We start from the raw sequence: 24,094 nt of genomic DNA on the forward strand, positions 1-24,094 counted from the left end.
ACCCTTGCCCACCAGTAACAGTCCAGTGGTAATTTTCACTCTGCATCTGTGTGTGGGGCAGCCTCCTTCAGAGGATGACTCTCCTTTCAAAGACTCTGAGCAACCTTGAAGTGAGGCCTTTTGCATGGAAGTTCACAGATTCTAATTGGCTTTTGCTTTCAGAAATCAGAAGTGACCACAATTCACTTAGCAGACCCTACTAACAACTGAGGCACACCAGGTTATCAGAGTGGCAGAGCTCCCCTCCCCTTGAAGAGAGTTGCTGTTCACACTCTGTCCATCCATGCAACCAAACTTCCCACCCACTTCCTCAAGGAAGCCGGCTGCCCAGCCAGAGACCGTTCTGTCCTAAGCAGCCAGCCCTCCTGCCTCAGCTCCATTCATTAAAGGCAGGGCAGTGGGTGACTGTTTAAACAACAACCCACAAGAAACCTGCCCACCGCAGCTGTTAATGGCTACTTAAGCTACACTAATAAGCCATTTCTGAGGAGCTGATGACTGGAGATCCCAGATTTAGAAATTTTACATAAAGCTACTCTTTAGGAAAAGAGGGACTTGCAGAGCTGGTTAGGGCCTCTGCCTCCTGATCTACTGTGGTGAAGTCACAGGACTACCAGGTTTAGAGCCAGTGGTTCTGGCTTCAGAGACTGACCTTGGGATTATGAGCAAGCCCTGTCTCAGGGGTGTCTGTTCCCTCTCTGTAAGACAAGGGAGGCAGATTTGGCTATTTACAAAAACACGTTCTCCATTTTTTTGGTAAGATGTAGACATTTAATGACAATGAGGTGGTTCAGTGGATAGAGCATTGGATGTAGAATCAGGAAGACCTGAGTTCAAATATAGACTTACACACTTACTATTTGTATGACCCAGGGGAAATAACTCAACCCTATTTACCTCAGTTTCCTTGCTTGTAAAATGGGCTGAGGAAGGAAATGACAAACTATTGCAGTATTTTTGGTAAGAAAAATTCCAAAAATGGGTCCCAAAGAGTCAAATATGCCTGAAAATGACTAAGCAGCAATATGGGAGGATATTCTAGTTCTAAATTCTAGAATAACTGGTGAAGTCCCATGATGGGAACCTGTTGTCTAGCCAGAGGGAAAAATGTAATCTCTCAGGCAACTGACTGTGAATCAGAAATGACTATAGATATTATGCCAAAGACAGATTTAGTGTCTTTTTTTCCCTTAGGGGGAACCATTCTGATTGATTGAGTTCAATAGTTTATTTTGCACCGGGCAAAAGCAAACCATTACATAACCCCTTATAGAGTCCTTGGAGTAGCACTCCTACCCTGGGCAGGGCAGCCAGAACTAACTGGCCAGGCCAACAACCAAGGAGTGATGGATGCATGGTTACATGGCAGACACTGAAGGTCCAACTCCCTTGACTTTCTTCACCCTTCCCACCCCATGCATCTGCAACAAGAGGGGCATTTCAGATGGCATCAAGTTTTTTTATAGAAAAATTTTGAGCTTTAGCTGTTGTTTCTCTTTCAGAGTAATTCCATGCTATACCCTTCACCACTGAGCTTTCCTCTGTAATAGGATTAAGCCAAACCAAATAGCAACTATGTCTGAGTGTATACAGCACCCCATCTTCAATTTTCTGTGTCTCCAACAAAAAGGAGTTGCATTTATTTCCTTGTCTCTTCTCCAGCACCAGATTCTTGAAAAAAAAGAAAGACATAAATACCCTCTTTTCAACTTAGCCATTTTTATTCTGTGCTGTCCAACATCTTAACAATAAAGTATGTCAGTGACTTCCATCTTTCCCAGTAGGTCTCATTCATCCAAGCTTTTTGCCTTTCTTTAGAGATCCCAAGCAAAACCAAATTTGGGATCTTTTCTGAAAAGTGATCTCCCAGGGTGGCTAGGTGGCGCAGTGGATAGAGCACTAGCCCTGGAGTCAGGAGGACCTGAATTCAAATCCGACGTCAGAAACTGAATAATTACCTAGCTTGGGCAAGTACTTAATCCATTGCCTTCCAAAAACCAAAAAAAAAAAAAAAAAAAAGCGGGGGGGAGGAAAAGAAAAGCGATCTACTTGCACAGTATCACTGAATTGTGAAGAACAAGGACTAACTTCCCATAACCCCAGACTCCCTAAGCCTACCTCAATCTTCTCTGATTTTCCGAGCCTTCTGCTTTTGACTGATCAGGTAGGCTTTCTCTATCATCAACTCTATCCTATCCTTCATGGCCCAGCTCCAAGCCCACCTTCTCCAATAAGACTTCCATGGCTACCTCTGCTCATAGGGACTATGCCTGGCTCTGAACTCCTATTATATTTGTCACATACAGCATTGTTGTCTAATTGTTTAAAGGGTGTCTTGCCTCTCTACTTAGCCGATCTCTTATGTTCCTCCAGGTGCCTAACACAATGTAGTAGTGGGGAGTAAAGAGGGAGAAGAGGGAGAAGAGGGAGTTCAGCTCCTTGGGCTTACAAAATGTTCACTTAGAGCCAGTGTAAGAGATGGTCAGAAGCTGTGTGAGCTTTGGGTTAATCACTTTTCCTCTTTGAATCTCTGTTCCTTATCTATAAAGTGGGGGTAGGTGCACTTCCTACTTTCCAGGATGATTGTGAGGAAGGTGCTTTGTGAATCTTAAAGCATTACAGAAAATGCTAACTTTGTTTTTTTCCTGACTCATATAAAGAGCCAGTTTTCTTGCTTTCCCCAAATTTATTCCCTGATGCATCTTCTTTCTTTCTATTCTGGGAGTGTGATTTATTGCTGCCACTTGCCATGCTAGACTCCCTAACAATGAACCCCTATGACAGGGGTAACAGCAATGATTAGACTTTGAGTCTGGAGCTTGGGCATCTAGAAGACTTGGAGGGAAAGGCAGATGGCCCATCAGTGGAGACAACTGGATATGTAAATCACCAAAACTATGGGACTTCTACAATGCTGCTTCCAAGGAGTCAATTTTGTAGAGAGAACCATTCTTATGGGTGGTTTTGCAAGCCATAAGTTTCCCTGATTGAGTTTTCTTGTCTGGTAGCCAAAATGGTAATTTCATTGTGCAAGCTAACCAGTGAATGACAATGTGTCTCTACTGGAAGAACATCTGGGGATGCTTAAAACTAAACCACTGGAAAGTTTCATGGTGTGGTGATAAGCTAATCTGCCTCTATACGACACAACAAAACTGGACCCTAAGAACAGACAGTCTCAAACTAACCAGGCAAGCTTGGACCATAAAAAGCATACAGCCACATTTTTTCCTTTCTTACATCAACACAGAATTAAAATCTCTTTTGTTTCTCTGGAGGTTCCATCTTCCTTCCTTCTCCACCATAATACTGTCTATATGCAAAGGTTCTGAGGGTTTCAGAGAGGTCCGAGTCATTCTCGGTTGTGGATGTTCCATAATCATAACAAAAGCAAAGCTACAGAGGTCAAAAGACAGACTTAATCTGGATTTTCTTTCTAATTAACAAATTTTCCTAGCCTTTTCCTGCACAAGTGCAATAATCGTAGAATCATAATTTTACTACCATAAGACACCTCAGAAATCATCTGGTTCAACTCTAGCATACAAATCTGAAGAAATTAAGGGAAGGAGGGTTTAAACCTGCTCTTTCCCATTGCATCTTGATGCCTCCATTGCTGATGTTAAGCCTGAGATAATAACTAAAATGACCTCATTTATAAAGTGAAGATACTAATAGTGGCCATAGCCATCTTCCTAGGGTGTTGAAAGAAAACTAATGTTCTTTCCTTGACCAAGCCCAATGATCCTCCAGGCCTTGAAGCCCTCGGAGGTAGTCTTCCAAGGTAAAATACTGCCATGTTACCTTGGGGAGATCCCAATGGAAACTTCATTCAGATTAAGTTCCTCTTCTATCAGATGATAAGTGGTATCGTTGTTAGTTTTCTACTCAAAAAGAAAATAAAAAAAGCCAAAAGCAAATTAATTAATAAGTCATTGGTTACTTAGCAGGAACTTCTGGAAAAATCCAGGGGTGGGCATGACCACCCCCTCCTTATACTGCCTTGCCACCATGCCTCTGACTGTTGGGTACAAGCCTAACTATTGTTTGTTCCTCTCAGGAGGCAGGAAACAAACAGAAAGGTGAAGTCGAGCTGCTCGTGCCTGCCTCTTAGAAGAGGAAGCCAGCTTCAAGTCTCCACTCAGGTACTCTGCTCTTCCTCCACTCCAGAATTATTGTGCCTATATTTTATAATTACTTTTCTGTACCCACAATGTTGGGACATCACAGTCACCTCATGGATGTTGGTGGAATGCATGGATGAATGGACTGTGTGGGTCAGAACCCTTTCATTTTCAAGATGGAAAGTCAGGAGACTCAGAGAGGTGAAGGAACCCAGGCTGAGTCCTGTTTTTCCTCCTGTTCCCTTGCCCGTCTTAACCTGTGTGATCCCAGATTCAGGACTTGTGTGTGTGGTGAGAGGCAGTGTTGCACAGAGCAGAGAACTCCTGAAAGCAAGGTCCAAGTCCTAAAGACCTTGGTCTTCTCCAAAAGGCTAAGCACGGGACTCTGTACACAGGAAACACTGGCTGAGACACAGCTCTCGTCGGGAAAGGGAAGCTGGATCAGGGCAGATAACTCTTGTTATCTGGGAATTCCTATCAACCACAGGTTTGGGCAAATCCCTACTTGCTGGGGGTTCCTGAGGCTGTGGAAAATGCTGGGATATGTTATTCTAACTGACTTGTGATCTTCAAGGAAAAGAAGAGTGGATTGAGCACTGAACTTGGATTCAGAAAGCTTGGGGTAATGTGAATTTGGTAAGACAATTAGCCTCTAAATTTCTCTCCTTGTCTGCAAGATGTGGGGGGGGGGGGGATAATATTGTACTATTAATTAAAATTACTATTATAATATTGCTGAGGCATAACTAGGTGGCCAAGTGGATAGAGCACCAGCTCTGGAGACAGGAAGATCAGAATTCAAATCTGTCTTCAGACACTTACTAGCTATGTGACCATGAGCAAGTCACTTAGCCCTGATTGCTTCCAAAACAAAAGAAAGCAAAAATATTACTGTAGTAAGTGATAACCAACCTCACAGGATTGTTGTGAGGATCAAATGAGATAAGAGATATGAAGTACTTTGCAAACCCTAAAGCATCCTATAAATGTGAAGTCATTAATTAATCTGCTTTTGACCTTTCATTTGAACCTGGCCAAGGACTATCTTCAGATGTTTTTCCCTCTATGATGAGCAAAATTCTTGTTTCTAACAGTAATAACATTAATCATAACATATTAATAAGATCATGATATTTTGATGCTTTGCTCATCTCTCATATGACATCAGTTATGGGTTCTTCTAACAAGTCTACAATACTGATAATTTCCATTGCCATTATCCCCATGTAAGGCTCTTCTTACCTACTTCCTGGCTAATTGTAGGAGTCCCACAATGGCCTTTCTACTTCTGATTCATCCTTCAGATCACTGCAAGATTAACTTTCCTTCACTATAGATATGGTTGTGCCAATCCTTTGCTAAAATATCTTCAGGGTTCCCTACTATCCACTGAGTAAAAACTAAACTCCCCTGTCCAGTATTCAAGGCTCTCTATAATTTGTGCCATGTTACCTTTCTCAAATTACTCCTCTCCATAAACTTTATGCTCCCAGCTCAATGCACTATTTTTTCCGCTCTCCTCCTGCTTTTCCTGCATTCCCACCACTGTTTCCTATGCCTGAAATGTCTTCACTATCCACATTTGCCTATTGAGTTTCTTTCCTTTAAGATCCAACTTGAATGTCACCCCTTTCAGGAAGTCTTCCTTGATTCCCCTAGAAATAATAACTTCCCTGGAAATAATTACCTTACTTATATTTCACTAATTTTCTATTCATATAATGCTATGGATGATGTTCGTGTTTTATTCCACAATTCAAATGTGAGCTCCAGTAAGACAGAGGCCATGTCTTATCTCAACTCTCTTCTCTAACACCAAGCAGAAGACTACCCACACAGTGAATGATTAATATGTTTCTCTTAAATTGTACTGAATTTTCCCTAATAAGTTCCAGCTTGGAATAATCACCCAAGCTTGCCAATTTTATTCTTTCTTCCTTACTCATTATTTCCCAAGCCTTGAAAGATCCCTCCCCTCCCCACCTCCTTCCTCTGGCCCTTCCTGTTCTCTCTGTTTCACTTCTAGTCCTACCTGTGATGGGTTTTCCTGGGCCATCCCAGACTGTACTGGGGCATACCTCCCTCTTCTCTGAAGCCCTGCACAAATGGGCAGCCACCCCAGAATGGCAGAGGCAGGAGGAACCTCAGGGACGCTCCAGTCCAGCCAGTGAGAACGCTGAAGCCCATGGAGAGATGGGGAATTGGTTAGTGGTCTCCCAGAGAGTGAGAGGGTGCTGTGCAAAGTCACAGCCTCACTTTCTCCTCCAGATATGAATCAGGATGTCTGCAGATGGTCCTGGATGAGTAGGAGACCTTGGGCTTTTTAGACTAAAATTTGTTACAAGTCACAGTTTAGAGACCTGCTATGGGCATATCCCCATCCAGAGGGGAAAAACCCATGAAATCTGAATGCATCTCATGTTCACTTTTTAAAAATTTCTCTTATGTTTTTCCTTCCTATCTCATGGATTTCTTTCTTTCCCCCTAACTCTAATTCCTCTTACACAAAATGACAAATATGCAAATATGTTAAAACCCAAATGTACATGTACAACTTTTAACTATCAGACTGTTCACCACTATGAGGAGTGGGGGAGGGAAAAGAGGGTGGTAGAAAAATGTTAACTCATAAACTTGCAAATGAATAAATGGTGAAAAACTACCATAGTATGTAATCAGAAAAATAAAATAAAATCGCAATAAAAAAACCCACCAAACAAATCTCAGTTTAACCAAGGCATATCACATGACAGAGCAGAAACATAAGCTCCTGGAGAAGGGAAGGCACTGTTTCACTTTTATTTTTTTGTCTCTCATGACTTTGACACAAAGGAGAAACTTAATAAATACTTGCTGATTGACTTACTGTTGACTTCAGTTGCCCAGAGTGCAGTGATGGCCCAGGCAGGCTCCATTCCTGGGCTCCTCCCATCCCCCCATCATCCTGCCCTCTCCCTCCAGGCAGTCAAGTGCGTCTACCTGAATACATGTCCCCGTACACTCCCGGCACAGACTACAGGACAGGGCCCAGCGGCTTGCAGGGATGTGGGAGATCTTGGTGATGGGTTCCATCTTCTCTGGACATCCAATACTGACCTGGGAGTAACACAAATCAAGGATTTGAAACTGTGGTACTGCAGGCCCAAGTTCCCTGACCATTTGTGTGAAAACTCACTTCTAAGAAATGTCAAAGTATTTACAGTCATTTTAAAACAAGAGAAAATGTAATATAGTGAAAATGGAGTTCTGTGGGTGAGGCATGGAGGGGCAGATATGGGCCATGCTTATAAATGCTGAATCTTCCTGCTGCCGTAAGAACTCCCCTTCCCTAGTGCATCAGGTTTTCAGAGGTCTTTTCTTAGACTATTTTAAAGCAGGCAGTGAGAAGATGATTTCCCTCATTTTACAGGAGAGGAAATTTAGGTTCTTCGAAATTAAATGATTTTCTCCCATCTGGAAAAGCCTGGAAATGATGGAGCTGAGCTAATGCAAACTTGGGCCTCTAGACTCTGGGTCCAGTGATCTTTTCACAGTCTTTTTATACCTGTACTATAATACCTTTCCTCTACTGCATCACTGTCTCCATATGGAAACAAGGTGCCTCCCTGATTTGACTGTTGGCTACCTGAGGTCAAGCTATGTTCTGTTTTTCTGCTGTGTGATCCCCTGCCACAGATGACACCAGGTCCTACCCTCAAGGAAGGTTACAGGAGGGCAAGGACTTGTGCCATCCTAGCACTCAACAAAGCATCCCTGTACACAGCAGTTGTTTAATAAACGCTTCTGAATTAAATCTTGGAAGTAAGGAGCATGGGCATGTTTTTTCCTCAAGCTAACAGCCCCTGCTAGTAGTGAGAATTCTGAATCCAAGAGAATATTCTCCTGGGGAAAATGTCCTTGCCTCATGTGAAAGAAGGCACTAAAAACATTCCACTCAGCTGACTTGCCCAAAGACATGGGATTTTCAAATGAAACAATAGGTGCTTCTACTTTTGGTAGCATAAGTCAGTGATGACTTAGTGATGCTTCCTCTTATATTTCATTACAGACCTAATACCACTGAAGAACTGAGATCTTAAGAAATGTGGAAAATAGTCAGGAATGCCGCTGTCTGTGCCTTTTAAGTCAAATAGCCTATATTTTCCTCTTCAGTGAACACTACTTCTCTCCATTTTCATTCAATTCAATAAGTGTTTAAGGAACTCAAGTATCTGCCATGGGCAAGATGTGCTGGGTGGTGGACTAGAGGGCTGGGGAAGGTCATGGGCAGACCTTCATCTCAGGAATATTTATCATGGCAGTTATATAAAGGAGGCACTGGACAGGAGAGAAATTTGATCTTGTTTGTGTCTTCTGAATGATTCACTCTGACCAGCAGAGGACCAGAAGTCACCCACAACACTGAAAAAGGCCTAGGGCAACCTGAGCCCAAGGTCTTGTCCCTAATCTGACACTGGCTTTTGTCCCTGGAAAGTTGACCTTATGAACAGTTCTCTGCAGTGCCTCCCTCACAGCATCCTTCGGTAGGAGAAAGACTGATGTAACTTCAAGATGACAAAAGATGGGAATGGTCATTGTTGGAAGATCTGGGGGAAAAGATGGGCATATTAATAGACGGTGGAACTATAAAGTGGTCCAACCTTTTTGCAAAACAATCTAGAATTATTCAGAAAGAATGAATAAAAATATCTCTATCTTTTGATCTATGCCACTGTTAAGCACATACCACAAAAAGGGCAATGCCAAAAAGAAAAATCCCGCATTCACCTATGTAGGGTATAATAACACTTCCTTATAGCAGTAAATAACTAGAAACAAAGTAGATGCCTATCAGCTAGGAATGACTAAATCAATTGTGATATGTGAATACAGATATGCCCTAAAAATACAATATGAAGATAAGGATATAAAGGCTTATATGAATTGATGCAAAGTGAAGGAAAATAATGATATAAAAGGGAGGGAGAGGAAGGAGGGAGACCTTCACAACAACAATCAAAACTGAAGGTTAAGAAATGGAAATGACCAAACTTGGCCCTGAAGGGCCATGAGAAGGCCCCTATCTTGTTTGTTTACAACAATGGGAGGACTTATTAGAATATTGTTTACTTTTCTATATGTTATTTAGTTTTGCTGAATTTTTCTTTTTTCAGTCTATTTTAAGAGATGACTCTCTGGGGGGAGGGGAAGGTAAAGGGGTATGATAGGAAATATAGTTGATACAAAAACAAAAATAAAAATGTATTCTAAAAATAATAAAAGTACCTGGGTTTTCTTTTTTGTTGTTTTTATTTATTTTTATATTCTATAAAGAAAGCTAAATTTAGAGTCCTGCAATCCTGGGTCCCTTTCTCCAGGTTGCCCCTGGAAGTAGTAAGAAAGGATGATTATGACTCTCTTCTTAGCAATAATTCTCCTCAGCACCCCCTAAACCCCAACTTTCTCCTTCTAATTTGCCACCAGGGGACGCTTGTGGTCCTGTCACCTTTTATCTAATGAGGTGTTAAAGTTTAATTTAAGGGATGGCAGAGAAGCCCTACTCTTAGCAAAAAGTTAGATTCCTCCCTTTCAGCTTTGTAGGAATAAAGGTGTCCCCCATGGGTCACAACAGGGGAAATTCAGTATCTCTTTAGGATTTCAAGGGAAGGGAAAAGTCTTCTAAGCAACTATAGTTCCCTATCCCCCAGGTTTCTAACAGACTGGCTATTCTGTCTGCTTTTCCTACCCTTAGAAGAAAAAGGGTTATTTCCCACAACACAAATAAAAATGGATACATCCAAGAAACCCAGCATGGGGATTTCATCTGACAGTTGAGAGTTCTGGCCCAGAATGGGCCAACTTTGACTTCATCCATGAGTTCAGCAAAATGACAATGCACAAAGACAGTGACTGTGTCTTTGCATCCTCAACCCCTTAAAACAATGCTTAACAACTGTGGATACTTCATAAATAGTTGCTGAATTAAACTATGAGCTCTAACCCAATTAGGACTAACACTGATTTAGGAAAATTACAGCACCAAAGATCCAGAGCTGGAAGGGACCTTAAAGGCCATTTCATAGATAAGGAAATGGAAACTGAAGCCCATGGTCATGCAGGTAATAATTAAAAGTCTTAATATTTGAACATAGGCTTTCTGACTCCAACCTGTTCACTGTTTAAGTATGACAGAACACTCAGTATTATTGTCATTATTATTGTTGCTATTTATACCATTCTTAGTGCATTAAGCTGGAAAAAGTGGCAGAAAAAAGGCAGAATTCCGAGAAGGATCTCTACCTCTAAAAAAAGGGATCCTTTAGCTGGGAAACCTACATAGACTACATTAGCCTAGAGGGGTACAGCTTCATCTTTCTTAAAAGAGACCAGAGGCTTTAGTGCCAAGAGCCAACCCTGCCCCCAAGGGCTCACACTCCTATCTCTGGCCTTTGCCCTACTCCACTTTCACTCTGTTCTCAGATCCCAGAGACAACAGGCAGCAAACTCCAAGAAGCCCAGTTCAGCCTGCTTGACCAATCAGCAGCTGAGCTGGTGAGGCGGGGCCCTCAGCCAGGGCCTGACTGGGCAGGGGAGGAGGCAGGCCAGGCCCCAAGGTGTTAGGAGAGGAGAGAGAGATGGATGGATAGATGGATGGATGGATACATGACTCAGCAACGTTCCAGGCAGGGCCTGCAATCCACCTTCTCTGGGCCTCTCCCCCTGCCCCATCCCTCCCTCACCCTGGAGATTTCCAGAATCATTTTAAGTCTCTGATGGAAAAAAGCTTGAAGGAAGTTTGTTCCAAGTGTGATAGAAAATCCTCGCTTGAAATCAGAGACTGTTAAAGATGGAAAGGGTCTCATCTTCCAATTTGTAAATGAGGAGGTTGGACTAGACTTTTCCCAAGTGCCAGAGAGGGGAAGAAATTAATTTTGAATCCTATAGAATCTCAGGATCATCATTCTGTTTTTGTTTTTAGGTTTTTGCAAGGCAAATGGGGTTAAGTGGCGTGCCCAAGGCCACACAGTTAGGTAATTTAGTGTCTGAGGCCAGATTTGAACTCAGGTACCCCCTGACTCCAGGGCCGGTACTCTATCCACTGCGCCACCTAGCCGCCCTAGGATAATCATTCTGAATATTACCTTACCATATACTACTCCAGTTTATTTATGTTCTATAATTTCTATAATTTCTATAATTCTATAATTCATTTTTAATTATTTATTTAATTTAAATTAATTAAATTAATTAATTATTTTTGCCTTAAACATGTATTTTATTCACCTTTCTCTGCTTTATTAACTTAGAAAAAATGAGTAAGAGAAACTTGCTAGATGGAGCATACCTCCTCTTTCTGAGTATGGTGGCCCATAGATAAATGAAGCATGTACACATGACTGGGCCCCTGTCTTAATTTGTCTGGCCTAACTATAACTTTTTGTTATAAAGGAGGATTTTATGAGAATCTGTTTATTGGGAAATGAAGTGATTGAGGGGAAGAAAAGAGGGTGACAAAATATTTACTTTCCAAAAATAAAGCAAAGCAATCAGAATGGAAAATCAGCTAATGGAAGAGAGCTTGAAAGGATGTGAAGAAGCTACCACAAACCAGTGGATAGGACTCTGTCAAAAAGAACAGATTGAGAGTTGGAAGAGGCTTTAGAGGCTAAATCCCTCATTTTGCCGTTGAGAAACTGAGGCACAGAGAGGTTAGTAACTTGTCTAAGATCACAGAAGTCAATCCTGCCCCTTTCTGACTGCCCTTGTCATTCAGTCCTTTCAGTTATATTTCTCTTCTTGGGGTTTTCTTTTTTTGTTGTTTATTTATTTTATATTATTATAACAATCTTGTTGTGAAAGTAATCATAAACCCTCCCCTCACCCCCTAAAAAAAAGATGAGAAACCTTAAGAATAGTGAGAGAAGGAAAAAAAAGTGTACTTTAGTCTGTGTTCAGATTCCAATGGCTCTCTCTCTGGGATGAGCTGCCTTTATCATAAGTCCACCAGAGAAGTTGCTTCAATATTTTTCCCACAGTTGCTATCACTAGCTGTATCTCCCTCCTCTCTATTCCTCTCCACTCTCATTTATTCCATTCTTTCTCCTTTCATCCTGTCCCTGTTCATTAGTGTGTTGTATCTGAGTACCCTCCCCCCATTTGGGATTTTCTTGGAAAAGATCCTGCAGGGATTTGCTATTTCCTTCTCCAGTTCATTTTACAGATGAGGGAACAGACAAACAGGGATAAGGGACTTACCCAGGGGACACAAAGCTGAGATCACATTTGAACTCCTGACTCCAGGACTGGTGCTCTGTCCACTATGACACCTACTAAATTATATATCCCTTGAGAGAAGAGACCTATATCTTCTTTTAATTTTTTTTAAATTTAATTTTGTTTTTGTAAGACAAATGGTGTTAAAGTGACTTGCCCAAGGTCACACAGCTAGGTAATTATTAAATGTCTGAGGTCAGATTTGAACTTTCTCCAGGGCCAGTGCTCTATCCACTGAACCACCTAGCTGCCTGAGACCTTTATCATCTAAAAACTATATCTCTGCCCAAAGTTTGAGAGTTTTGGAAAAAAACACAAGAAATTAAGTTCAATCAATTGAACCTAACATTAAGGCTATATCATGCACCAAGGATTGTGCTAGACATTGGGAATACATAAAGGTGGAAAAGAAAAATGAAGTGCTTCGAAGGGCACCCAGGTAGTCCCAGAGCCAGCTCCAGCTCCCAGGTCCCTGACACTGCTGGTGTCATCCACTTTCTCTTAATTCTCTAGCACTCTTTCCTCCCAACCATAACAGAGAACTCAGCATGGTTCAGTTAAGGTGCTTTCTCTGGCCTGGACAAGATTACCTTCAAAATACAACAGAAAAGAACTATTCTTTTAGAAAATACATTTTCTTTTCCACTCAGGACAAAGATTTGCGTGATTTCCTTCTGGTTAACCTCACAAAGAAGCCTGAGGAACACTAAGGTGGTTCATCCTTCACCCAAGTGGTCTCTTAACAAAGGGCTCTGAAACATGATCTCACTCACCTCAGGTATCCACAAGGCACAGCTGACATGCACCCACTTGGTCCCACTCCGTGTTGGTTTAAGGGCTCCCCCTCTTTTGGGGCAGAGCAGACATCTGGGTTGCACACCCAGAGCACAGGTCCGGCAAAGCCAGCTTCCCGTGGGGACTTTGAGAATTCCATAGCAGGCCTATACTCCGAGGGATTGGAGAGGAGAGGAGAAGATTAGTCATCAAGTCCAGACCTAGCTCTCACATTCATCCCCCAACATTCCAGGAAGTGATGGTATAAGGAGGGCCCACCAAGGTTTCTGCTATGGTGGCAAGAGATCAGCATCCTCATCAAATGAGATGTTTCAGGACATTCTCCCCAACTTGCCTGAAACAAGAACACCTGGATATGCCCATCGACTGATAGATCACTTTATGGGGTCCACTGTTCCAGTGCTTTCTCTATAGCCTATGGTTCCCTGGGGCAGAGGAAAGCTTCTAGGTCACGAAGGCAGAGAACACCGGGGGAAGACGGGCTTCCAAGGAAGAGCTCGATTCTAGGTGAGGGTGTGAAATGCAGTTCCATTCCCAAACATATTTTTATTCTTGAGCAGTCACACACACACACACTCACACACACACACACACACACACACACACACACACACACACACACACACATCTATTTCTCATACAAATCTCTTTCACATTCCTTCCCATGGTCTTCTTATGAGATGATGTTTCAATAAACAGACTTGAAGCCGCCATAATCCAACACACCTTTCTTTCGTGTAGTCAGTCTCATGGTCTGGGGTTTCCTCCATGCTTATGTTGGTATCCCATTCCCCCCCCCCCCCCCAATCCACTCACTGAATGATGCTTATCCACTCTTGTGGTTCAGGACCTGTCCCGGGCTGAGGCTCACCTGATGGACACACACATTGCACTTGTCACAGAACACCATCTCATTGCCGTCCTCGCCCTCTGGTGAGCGGCACACGTCACACACGACGTCCTCATCATATTCAATGCCCAGCCCCTCCTCAGTCTCGATGGCCATGTTCATGTTCTGGTGGCACAGAGTCTCTAGCTCCTCCAACACCCTCTCCATGGTCATCTCATCCAATTCTGGCTTTTCTGGGGAAACAGAAAGAATTTTCTGAGAAGGAGGTCATAAGGGGAGTGTTTCTGATGGGGCCCAAACTGTTCCTAAGGGAACTGATGATGCCTTCCTTGGAAGGCATTAAGTCAAGCTTCAAGGCAAAGGATATTTAGGAAAGATATACAGATCTTTCAGTTTCTAGACCTGATTTTTATAATCAACTGGTTATGTGCTCTGGGAGAAAGCATGAGCTAGTGGAAAGAGTGTTGATTTAAATCAGAGGACCCAGTAAAAATCTCTGCTGTCACCTTGGACAAGTTGTTAAGGTTTTCTGGGACTAAATTTCCTTATCTGACAATCTAGCCAGGTAGTTTCTATCAAAGAAAGAAATACCTACAGGTTGCATATCAACTTAGAAAACAACAAATTGACATTATCTAGGTGATTGTGCATTTTCATTTATTTTATTAAACATTTCCCAATTACAATTTATTTTGGTTTAGCACCTTGGGAGTTTGATGTCTCTGAGCTAGATGATCAGTAAGGACCTCTCTGAGAGTCGATCCTTAGTTTTACTTTGAGTAGGCAGCTACCCCCGGAGGCTGTAGATGCTCAGAAGGGTTCTGTAAATAGGTCGAAAAATTCCCAAGAATGAGCCTGACAAACACCTGTCTGGATTGTCTCAGGCAGGAGGCAGGCATGATGACCATCCCCAGGCTCTCCTCTGGGCTGGTTCAGACTGTGCTCATACTTATTTCCAAGGTACTGCATGGAGATGAGGAATTTGGATAAGGTGTGGTCCCTGCCCCCTTGGAATACCCTGTGTTTTTGTAGGAGAATTCTCACAGGCAGAGATAATGTAATTCTTATCCAGTTTAACCCAAGATAGATTCTCTTCTAGGAACCAGACTACTTTTGCTGCAGACTACTTTTGCTGCATTTTTTTTGTTTTGGAATGTCTTTCCCCTCATCCCTGCTTACTGATACCTCAGTTCAAACTTAAGATCCAGGGGAAATTGACCTCATTCATTCATCAAATATTCATAAATCACAAAATATGTGCTGAGCGAAGAACCAAAGACAGCTATGGGAGTCAGGACAGAAAGCTTGCCTTGGTATCAGGAAGACCTGGATTTAAGTCCTGTCCCTCTTACAAAGTGTTACAAACAGGTGGCTCATCTGTAATGGTAGGAGTTTTGCCCCTGGAGATGCCTACACTAATGAAATCGCAGGTCTTGTCCGTTTTTTTTTTTTTATATCCCTGTGCTGGGTACTAGGGAAGTTTAGATAGTATATAGTTCCTGTTGAATATAATTAATATGTTCCTAGGCAGGCCACTTTATTTCTCAGTTCCCTAGGTCACTCTCTTAGACCATTAGATGCCAGTCTGCATGGCTGGGAATCTCCTTATTATGAATTCCTTATACCAAGGAGATCACAGGGTCGGGTCCAAAAATACCTTAACTCAGGGTGGCTAGATGGCACAGTGGATAGAGCACCAGCCCTGGAGTCAGGAGTACCTGAATTCAAATCAAGCCTCAGACACTTAATAATCACCTAGTTGTGTGGCCTTGGGCAAGTCACTTAACCCCACTGCCTTGCAAAAAAAAAAAAAAAGCCAAAAATACTTTAACTCAAACAAAACCATCTAACCCTCCAGAGTGTTAATAGTGGGAAAGAGCTCTGGAGTTGGGAGTAAAAAAGAACTGATTCTGAGTCCTGGTTCTACCTTGTGATCTTGGAAAAGTCACCCTTTCTCTGGGAGCATGCATGACCTTCCCTATCTGTAAAATGAGAATAGTTTGCTTTATACATCCTAAACTGGGTAGCAGCATCAAATGAGGTAATAAATTGGGAAGGGTTCTGAGGAATGATGGGATTCAAATAAATTAGCCTGTTCACCAATCTCAACATAAAATTAGGTATTGGTTCTGGCAAACTGGGGTGAACTGGCTTAATCCCACCAGTGGTTCTAAAACGGAGAAGGTAGGAAACCTGATATCTTTAAAGCCTGATATCTTTATTTACCAAACTCCATCTCTGTTCCAAATTCTTCCCTTTTCATCCAACTCTCACCTTTCCTTAGCCCAACCTAGCATTCCTGAGGACAAATTTGTTTGCCTTATTTCTCCTGTCCTTTTCTTTGAACCTAATATCCTGAAGAGTCAAGAATCTAAAGGAACAAACTGATGAACACTAGTTATCAGACAGAGCTGGCCTGGGAGGAGACTTGGAGAGGAGAGACCCTGTCACATCTAGTAGTTCTTAGATCCAACATATGGCTGGTGGGCAAGGTGACATCTTCAACCTAGACAAGGGCTGGGGATATCCAGCCTTCTAAGAATAGTTCATATCAGGAAGATCAACAGGTTTTAATTAAAGCAGCCAATTCTTGGCCCTCATAAGATCCTTGGCTGTTGCTAAGGTCTGGCCATTCTATGCTCCTGAGCTTGAAATGGGTAAATCAGGAGGGAAGAAAACTTCCATCCCATTGATGGATGGAAAAATTCAATTTCAAATTTGAATTGCAAATTGCAAAATCAAATTCTGCACAGAGAAATCCAACCGGACAGCTTAAATGCTGGAAGGTCAAGTCTCTTAAAGACTAACAATAATTCTTAGAACTTGGAAGACTGACCCTTTTCATGTCAATTAAATAAAACTGAAAGTCTGATGCCAAAAGTTCCAATTAAGTCAAATTTCATCTCCTAGCTCACTACCCATTTCTGGGAGAAATGGGATTGTTTTCCTCCCTTTCAGACTCTTGGGAACTTCTACTTTTTTTCCCCCAACTCTCCCATCACTAGCATAGTTACTCATCATGCATACACATAGAGGAGAGAACAGACCTGTAGAATTCAATGGTTCCATCTCCCTGCCTTTAAGGAAGGCCACACATAGGGAAAGAAATATAATCTTCTTTAGTAATTGATTCCAATGTTTTTCATAAATCTTTCCTGAACCCTTTACCTACTATGATAATAATAACAAGTTATATACTGTTTTACATTATCTCATCTGAGTCTCACAACCACCCTGTGAGGGAGGGGCTCTGAGCTTCATTTTACAATGAAGGTGAACTGAGGTTCAGAGGGTTTTTTTTGGGGGGGGGGAAGAGAGTTTTTGGGCTTATTTAAGGAAAAAAATTGTAGATTCTAAACATAACATGAATTATGTTGCTATATAGCAGAAGCAGTGGCTCCAGATGGTAGGGAGCAAAAGGAAAGTTCACTGTGATTGTGGTTTTGGGGGTGGGGGACCAGTGGGGAACTTGCATTATTTGGCATAGGCAAGTCTCTTCACACCATTTTCCCAAAGATCCTTCAGTAGCTGGGTTGGCACCTTCTCACCCGGGCCTGCCCAGGCCAAGCTCTCCCAGGCAGTCCCATGGCCAGGGAGCTTTCACATGGAATGAGTCACCCGCCCAGAGCAGGCAGGGGCCTGGCCAGACCCATCTCCCTGCTGCCCCCCAGCCCCCTCCCCTGCTCCCTCGGGCAAGCCCTCTTTAATCATTAACCCTTTGAAGCCCAGAAACACCCACTGGCCTCCTCCAATAAGCAAAGCTACAGGGAAATGCAGGCCCAGCAGGTTTTTCCTCCTCTTCTCTGTCCTCTTTTCTTCCTTCAGAACTTGCCATCATCGGCAGGGAAAAGAACCCCAAGAGCTCAAACTTAAGGGGAATCATCACCACCCCTATCTCACCAGCCAAGTGCTTTTGGTCCTAAGGGTGTGAAGCCTCCGATGCCTACCACGGGCAGTGGTGCAGACCTTCGAGGGCCAGCACCAGTATCATGAGGGAGAATGGGTTTTCTCTCTCTCTCCCCTCCTCCTTTCCCCTGATCTTCATCCCCACCCCATTTCCTGTTTGCCCCTAGTCCCCACACTCATGTTCCCTATGCTTTTACTTCCTCTGGGAAAGTTCCCCTCTCAGATCTTCCAATGCCCCACAGTGCCAGGGGCAATGAACTGATGATGACTAGGGCCAACCAGACTCCAGGGGCTTTAAGGCTGAGAACAGAGCTGGGAAAAACCAAAGAGGGGCAAGGGATCTAGCAGGGACCTCAGAGGCCTTCGGGTTTAACCCCTTGTTCCAGAGAAGAGAAAAATCGAGGACAAGGAAAATCAGATGACTTGCCCTAGGTCTCACAGGTGGGATCAGGAGGTGAGATTTGAACCTAGGATCTCGACTCCTCAGCCAGTGCTTTTCCCACCATGCTATTTCCTCTCCCTCCTTGGAAATCATCTTGTCTAAATAGAAAAGAGGAAAAGAGACTTGTTCAAGGTTACCCTCAGGGAGGAGACAGTCCATACAGCAAAGAACAGAAACAAGGTTCTCAGTCTCTTCCTTCACCCAATAGATCTCCAATATAATACTACTTAAAGTGCAATGAGATATATAATACTAATATCAGTAATGCATTTCTACAGTGATTTCCTTGAAACAGCCTTATGACAAGGAAATGCATTACCATCCCTATATGACAGGTGAACAGGAAGGGCAAAGTGCTGTAGCCAGCCAGGTGACAACATGAATATAAAGCTTCTACTCTACCTGCTCAAGTGGCCACAGATGAAAGCCAGATAGATCTATGGAAGTGAGCCCTGGGCTCACCCTGGTTTCTATAACTTAGGGAACAATGGTAGTGTTTTCTTCCTCTCCAGTTTTCTTCTACCCCTTGGTGGTAGAAATCTAAGAGGATCACCATGACTGGACCAGTTCATTTTAGGAACAAGGATCTCCTCCCACCTGAGGGTTTTTCTCTGTATCAGGTACACCTAAGTACCTGGGCTGAGGAGAAGACAAAAAGGAGGGGACCTAGTAGGTGGGGAGGGATGGGAGGTGGTCTGGAGAGAAATGTGAAACTGGACCAAGTTCCCTGTCTCTGTGGAGTATCTGCTTTATTCCAAGTGGAAATTTCTGTTACCTGCAAATGTATCTTCTTTCCCTGGCCTCATGCCTGTCAGCACACATGGCTAGCTAGGCTGTAAATTTTTCAGTGATATGGATACCAACAGGCCCCAAGAGCTATCCATACCCCAGGGCTGAGAGCCAGGGTGGCTGTCTGTTCCCTGGGCTTAGCATTCAAATTCCACAGTCAACAAACAGTGAGAACATAGGTCAAATATACACAAAAACACAATTAGTCTTCTCAGAATCTCTGTCCTCAGCTTTTAGTTTCCTAAATATTCTTATCTCAACCTTCTCCCTACATAGTGCCTACTGTAGTTATAATCCTACTGATAGTAATGATTATGAGCCTTCAAAGAGAAGGCAGAAATGGAATTTTTAAGATGAACTATGTGCAGGAATGGGGCAAAAAGAAAACCTTTACCCCTCCATAAAATAACACATAGCTGGTAGAAAAGTTAAAAACAATGGATTGAATCACTTCATTCTCTATGACCATGGGAAAATCCCATTACTTCTCCAGGTCTCCGCTTCTCCATCAGTAAAATGAGACTCTTGGCTCAGATGACCTCTGATGTACTTGCTAGTGTATTTAATCTATTTTCAAATGCACACTTCTAGTTCTTTTCTTACTCTAACACAAGAAGAGTAGGGCTAAGCTGACCATTCCTCAGGTACATCTGATTTCTCAGGTACATCTTCATTCAAGGCAAGATGGTGAGAGGAAAAGAATACTGGATTGGCAGACTATAACCCAGGTCTCATTTTTGCCTTCCTATTTACTCTTCATTTGATCTAGGGCAAGTCAAAGCAAAAGGCTCTACAATCCGATGTTTTATAGAGGATGCCTTAACTTCTTTTAAATTAAGGGCCTCAATTTCTTTATCTGTAAAAACGAGGGAGTTATATTTAACGATCTCTTGGTTCCTTTCCAGTTTTAGATATATGATCCTACAAGGTACAGCTTTCAAATATTGTCCAGGAAAACGGGTGCCTGATTAAATGTAATTGGGAAATGTTTAGCAAAATAAATTACAATGCAACCTAGGTGATGTTAATTTATAGTTTTCTAAGTCAGCCTAAGGCCTGAAAGGATCAGTTCCCATCTGAGTTTGGCAACAAGGCAAATCATCTGCCCAAGGTCCAACACAGATAGTGTTGAGTTTGGAACAAAATAGGTCTTCACATGAGTTCTGTGAGCTAGAAAGATACAGCTGAGGTCAATTAGCTACCAAAAAATTAAGAAAAGATAAGGTTCAAGGTTTGGGGGTAAAGAATTAGGAAATACCTCTAGTAACTGGCAAGTTACCAAATCTGTAAAATGGGAATAATAGCAATTGTACTTTCTATATAAAAGCACCTTAGGAAGGAAAGACTCAATAAACCCTACAGTGTTACATAAAAGTTTGTTGTGGTTGGGTTGTTTCAGTTCTGTTCAACTCTTCATGACCCCATTTGGAGTTTTCTTGGCAAAGATACTGGAGTGGTTTGCCCTTTCTGCAACGCATTTTACAGGTGAGCAACTGAGGCAAAAGCCTAGGGTCAAAGAGCTAGTACATGGCTGCAGAAGATCTGAATTCAGTCCTCCTGTTACTAGGCCAACATTCTATCCATTATGCGTTTTACATCAATGTTTTTATTATTATTTTCTTAGTCTACAACAACCTCTATCCAAATCAAAGCAGGAAGGAGAAATTCTCAAAAGAAGATTCTCCTACTTCTTTAGTAGTTCTATAAGTCCAAGACTTAAAAATCCTAACTTCTAGGTGTTATTCAACAGTAGCAGGATGTCTAGAGGATTTAAGAATCTTAACATTTTCCCAGAAACGAAGAGGAACAAGCAGCCCAAGGACCCCAGACTTGTATTCAATCCAGAAGTGCTAGGCTTTTTAAATTCTGGCAGGAGCAGAGTGGGGCTGTACTAGCAAGCAGGTCTTTGTTGGGGTAAGGTGAGACAACAGCAACTTTACTCTAACTGTTCAGTGGTGTAGCAAAGCTAAAACAACAACCACCAAAAACACCCAGAAAGCATCGTTTTCTCAAAGGTTTCCAAGTGGAATCTTGCTGCTCGGCTAAAAGATGACCAGATTCTATGGCAGTTCTTAGAAGGGATCTCAAGCTCTCTTCTAAAAGCTGTCAGGAGGGTCACTGCCATCTAAGGAAATGGGAAATAGGTTCCAATCCTGGTTCTGCCATTTATTGTCTATAGTCCAAAGGGCTTGCAATGTTCTTTCCAATTTTCAGATTTGTTAAGATATTATTGTATATAGCAACAGCAATATTTAAGAACAACTTGGAGCAACGAGGTCATTAGACTATTATAAATACCTAAATTAACTATAAAGGACATATAAAAATACTATCAATATCCAGAGAAAGAACTGATAAATATAAGTATGTATATAATAACTTTATATAAATACATACACAAACACATTTGGGTCTAATGCATCATGTCCAGGGCAGAGGGATGAGGGGAGAAGGGAGGGAAACAAAAGGAAGTTACATAATAACTTATATTTTAAAAGGAATAGCAAGTTGTACAAAATAGATTTGGAGTTTCTTTGTGCCATCATCTTTTTTATTTTACTAGGTTATAGAAATACTTTTTTTTAGGTTTTTTGCAAGGCATTGGGGTTAGGTGGCTTTCCCAAGGCCACACAGCTAGGTAATCATTAAGTGTTTGAGGCCGGATTTGAACTCAGGTCCTACTGACTCCAGGGATGATGCTCTATCCAACTGCACCACCTAGCTGCCCTAGAAATACTTTTTAAAAGCATAAAAATAAATAACAATTTTTTAAAAACTAAAGACTATAACATAATCTATCCAGAAGGGAATGGAGATCATATCTGGAAACCATATTAGTCTAGGGAAGTTCTACAGGGGATGAAATGGCCATGTTCAAGTATCTAAAGGACAATCACATGGAAGAGTGATTAGATGTGTTTTGCTTTGCCCCAGAGAGCTGGATTAGGAGCCACTAGTGGAAGTTGGAGAGAGGAAAATTTTGGCTGCTGTAAGGAAGAACTTCCTAGCAATTAAGGCTGCTTGGAGCTCAATCGGCTGCTTCAGGATGGGTTTAGTCCCTTCTATCTGGAAATGGAGAATAAAAGGCTTGTGTAGAGGATGCCTTTTCAGGTTGGGTTGGGTCTAGGTGACTTTCCTCAAGAGATGACCTCTAGGATCCTGTTATTACATGGAGTTGGGCTCCACTGGACAGTGGTAGGAAGGAATGGAGAAGAGAACACAGCTGAAAGAGAAGGGGGGGGGGTGAGACCACACATCACCTCTCTCCCAGGACATGCTGATCACTTGGAATCTCATCACAATGCAGACTGACTCAGCTTTGGATATTAAGCACTCCCAGGTCCCTTTCCCCATTTATTGGGGCGCAGAGAACTCACCTGCCCCCAAGGCTTCCCTTTAGATAGGACTGGAATCAGCACTCTGCAGGTAACTCTTTGTTGCTCAGCAGCAGTTCTGCTTCATTTTAGTCTCACATATATGGTAACACTTCCTTCCTCCTCCCTTTTTAGCTTCCCCCCAAAAAGTAGGTGCTTAACAATTGTTTATTGAATTAAATTCTTAGGAAGGGGAACAGACCAAGCCGAATGCTTCCCCAGAAGAGTATTTCTGAAATGCTCAGCCTTCGGGAACCCTTACAGATCAAAGCAGACTCCCTAAAGGCCCACGTCAATCAATCTATGCACTTACCAAGTTTCTATGAGATGTCTCCCCCCAAAGAATCATCTAGCACACGACTAGTTATAATAGCAGTCCCTGACTCTCTTCTTGTCTGTTCCTATCTATTTTGCTAAATGAATCTTCTCAAAACAGGGTCATAGTGGACAGAATGTTGAACTCAGGTATCAGGAAGATCTGAATTCAAATCCTCAGACTCTTACTAGTTCTATTGCCCAGCAATTTATTTGACCTCTCAGCCTCAGTTTCCTCATCTATAAAATGGGGATAATAGCACTGCCAGACTTGTGGTGAGATCAAAAAGTAAAATGTTTTACAAACTTTAAAGTACTACTAGCTAGTTATCATCATCACCATCACCATCATCTTCAGTCCTTATTATTAAAATGAGGATAATAGTAGCCTTACAAGGTTATTGTGATAAATGGGTTAATGTCATGAACTTTGTAAACCTTAAGTTATTATTATTTACAATCACCATCATCATCATTATTTTTTACTTCTTTGCTCATTCTCCCTAAGCACCCTTACTCACCTCTCTGCCTGTCATATCCTGTAACTTTTAATATGGAATTCCAGGATCATCAACATAGAACTTGAAGGGGTCTTAGAAATCTTCTGGTCCAATTCCTTCATTTTACAGATGAAGGAACCAAGAACCAGAAAGATTAAGGGACTTTCCCAAAGATGCAGCTTCCTTTTCTTCAGTCATTAGTTGAGTCAGAGCTCCGGAGGGCCTCTTCTTGGTCCTATCAGAGGGTCTGGCCATCTTTCTGACCAGACTATAGAAATAGGGGAGTAGGTAGGAAAGTTGTTGACTGGCTCCCTCCTCCCCTTTTGGGAGAAGGGACGAGTCTTGGCAGTGGGCCATGTGGCAAAGGTAGGATTGAAACCCAGACCTCCTTTTCCAAACCCAACATTGCTTCCACTGCCTCTTGCTCTTTTCTGTGAATCCTGTCCCTGTGGAAAAGGAATGTGTCCTTTCCATCTTCATCTTCCTTAAGTCTGCTGATTACTCAGTAGTCCAACTGATAAGAGCTGAAGTCTTTTCCCTCTCTCACTCGACCCCCAAATTCCTTCCCTTACCCTCATTCTTCTGTTACCTCTTCCCAGTGGTGACACTTCAGACTGGGAAGAAAACAATGGGGCCACTGTTATACCAGTTTCTAAAGGTCAAACCACCAGCAAACTGTATTGTATCTACTTGTTAGGAGACAGGGAAGCCACTGTGTTTGCCAGAGAGGAAAGGACTGGTCCAAG

At 42.3% G+C, this 24,094-nt stretch overlaps 1 protein-coding gene across 14 annotated transcripts in view; it reads right to left on the reverse strand.

Annotated features, from left to right (window-relative positions):
• Positions 1 to 24,094, reverse strand: part of JADE2 (jade family PHD finger 2) — a 185,340-nt gene that overhangs the window by 38,808 nt on the left and 122,438 nt on the right. For all 14 annotated transcript variants that reach the window (XM_074213548.1, XM_074213549.1, XM_074213542.1 and 11 more), the window contains 3 exons: positions 14,044 to 14,255; positions 13,151 to 13,318; positions 7,104 to 7,220 (listed from right to left, as the gene is read on the reverse strand). In XM_074213548.1, coding sequence (XP_074069649.1) covers positions 7,104 to 7,220; positions 13,151 to 13,318; positions 14,044 to 14,255 — 497 coding nt within the window. The remainder of the gene's footprint in view (positions 1 to 7,103; positions 7,221 to 13,150; positions 13,319 to 14,043; positions 14,256 to 24,094) is intronic.

This window comes from Macrotis lagotis, chromosome 1, assembly GCF_037893015.1.
Source record: "Macrotis lagotis isolate mMagLag1 chromosome 1, bilby.v1.9.chrom.fasta, whole genome shotgun sequence".
Classification (NCBI taxonomy): Eukaryota; Metazoa; Chordata; class Mammalia; order Peramelemorphia; family Peramelidae; genus Macrotis; species Macrotis lagotis.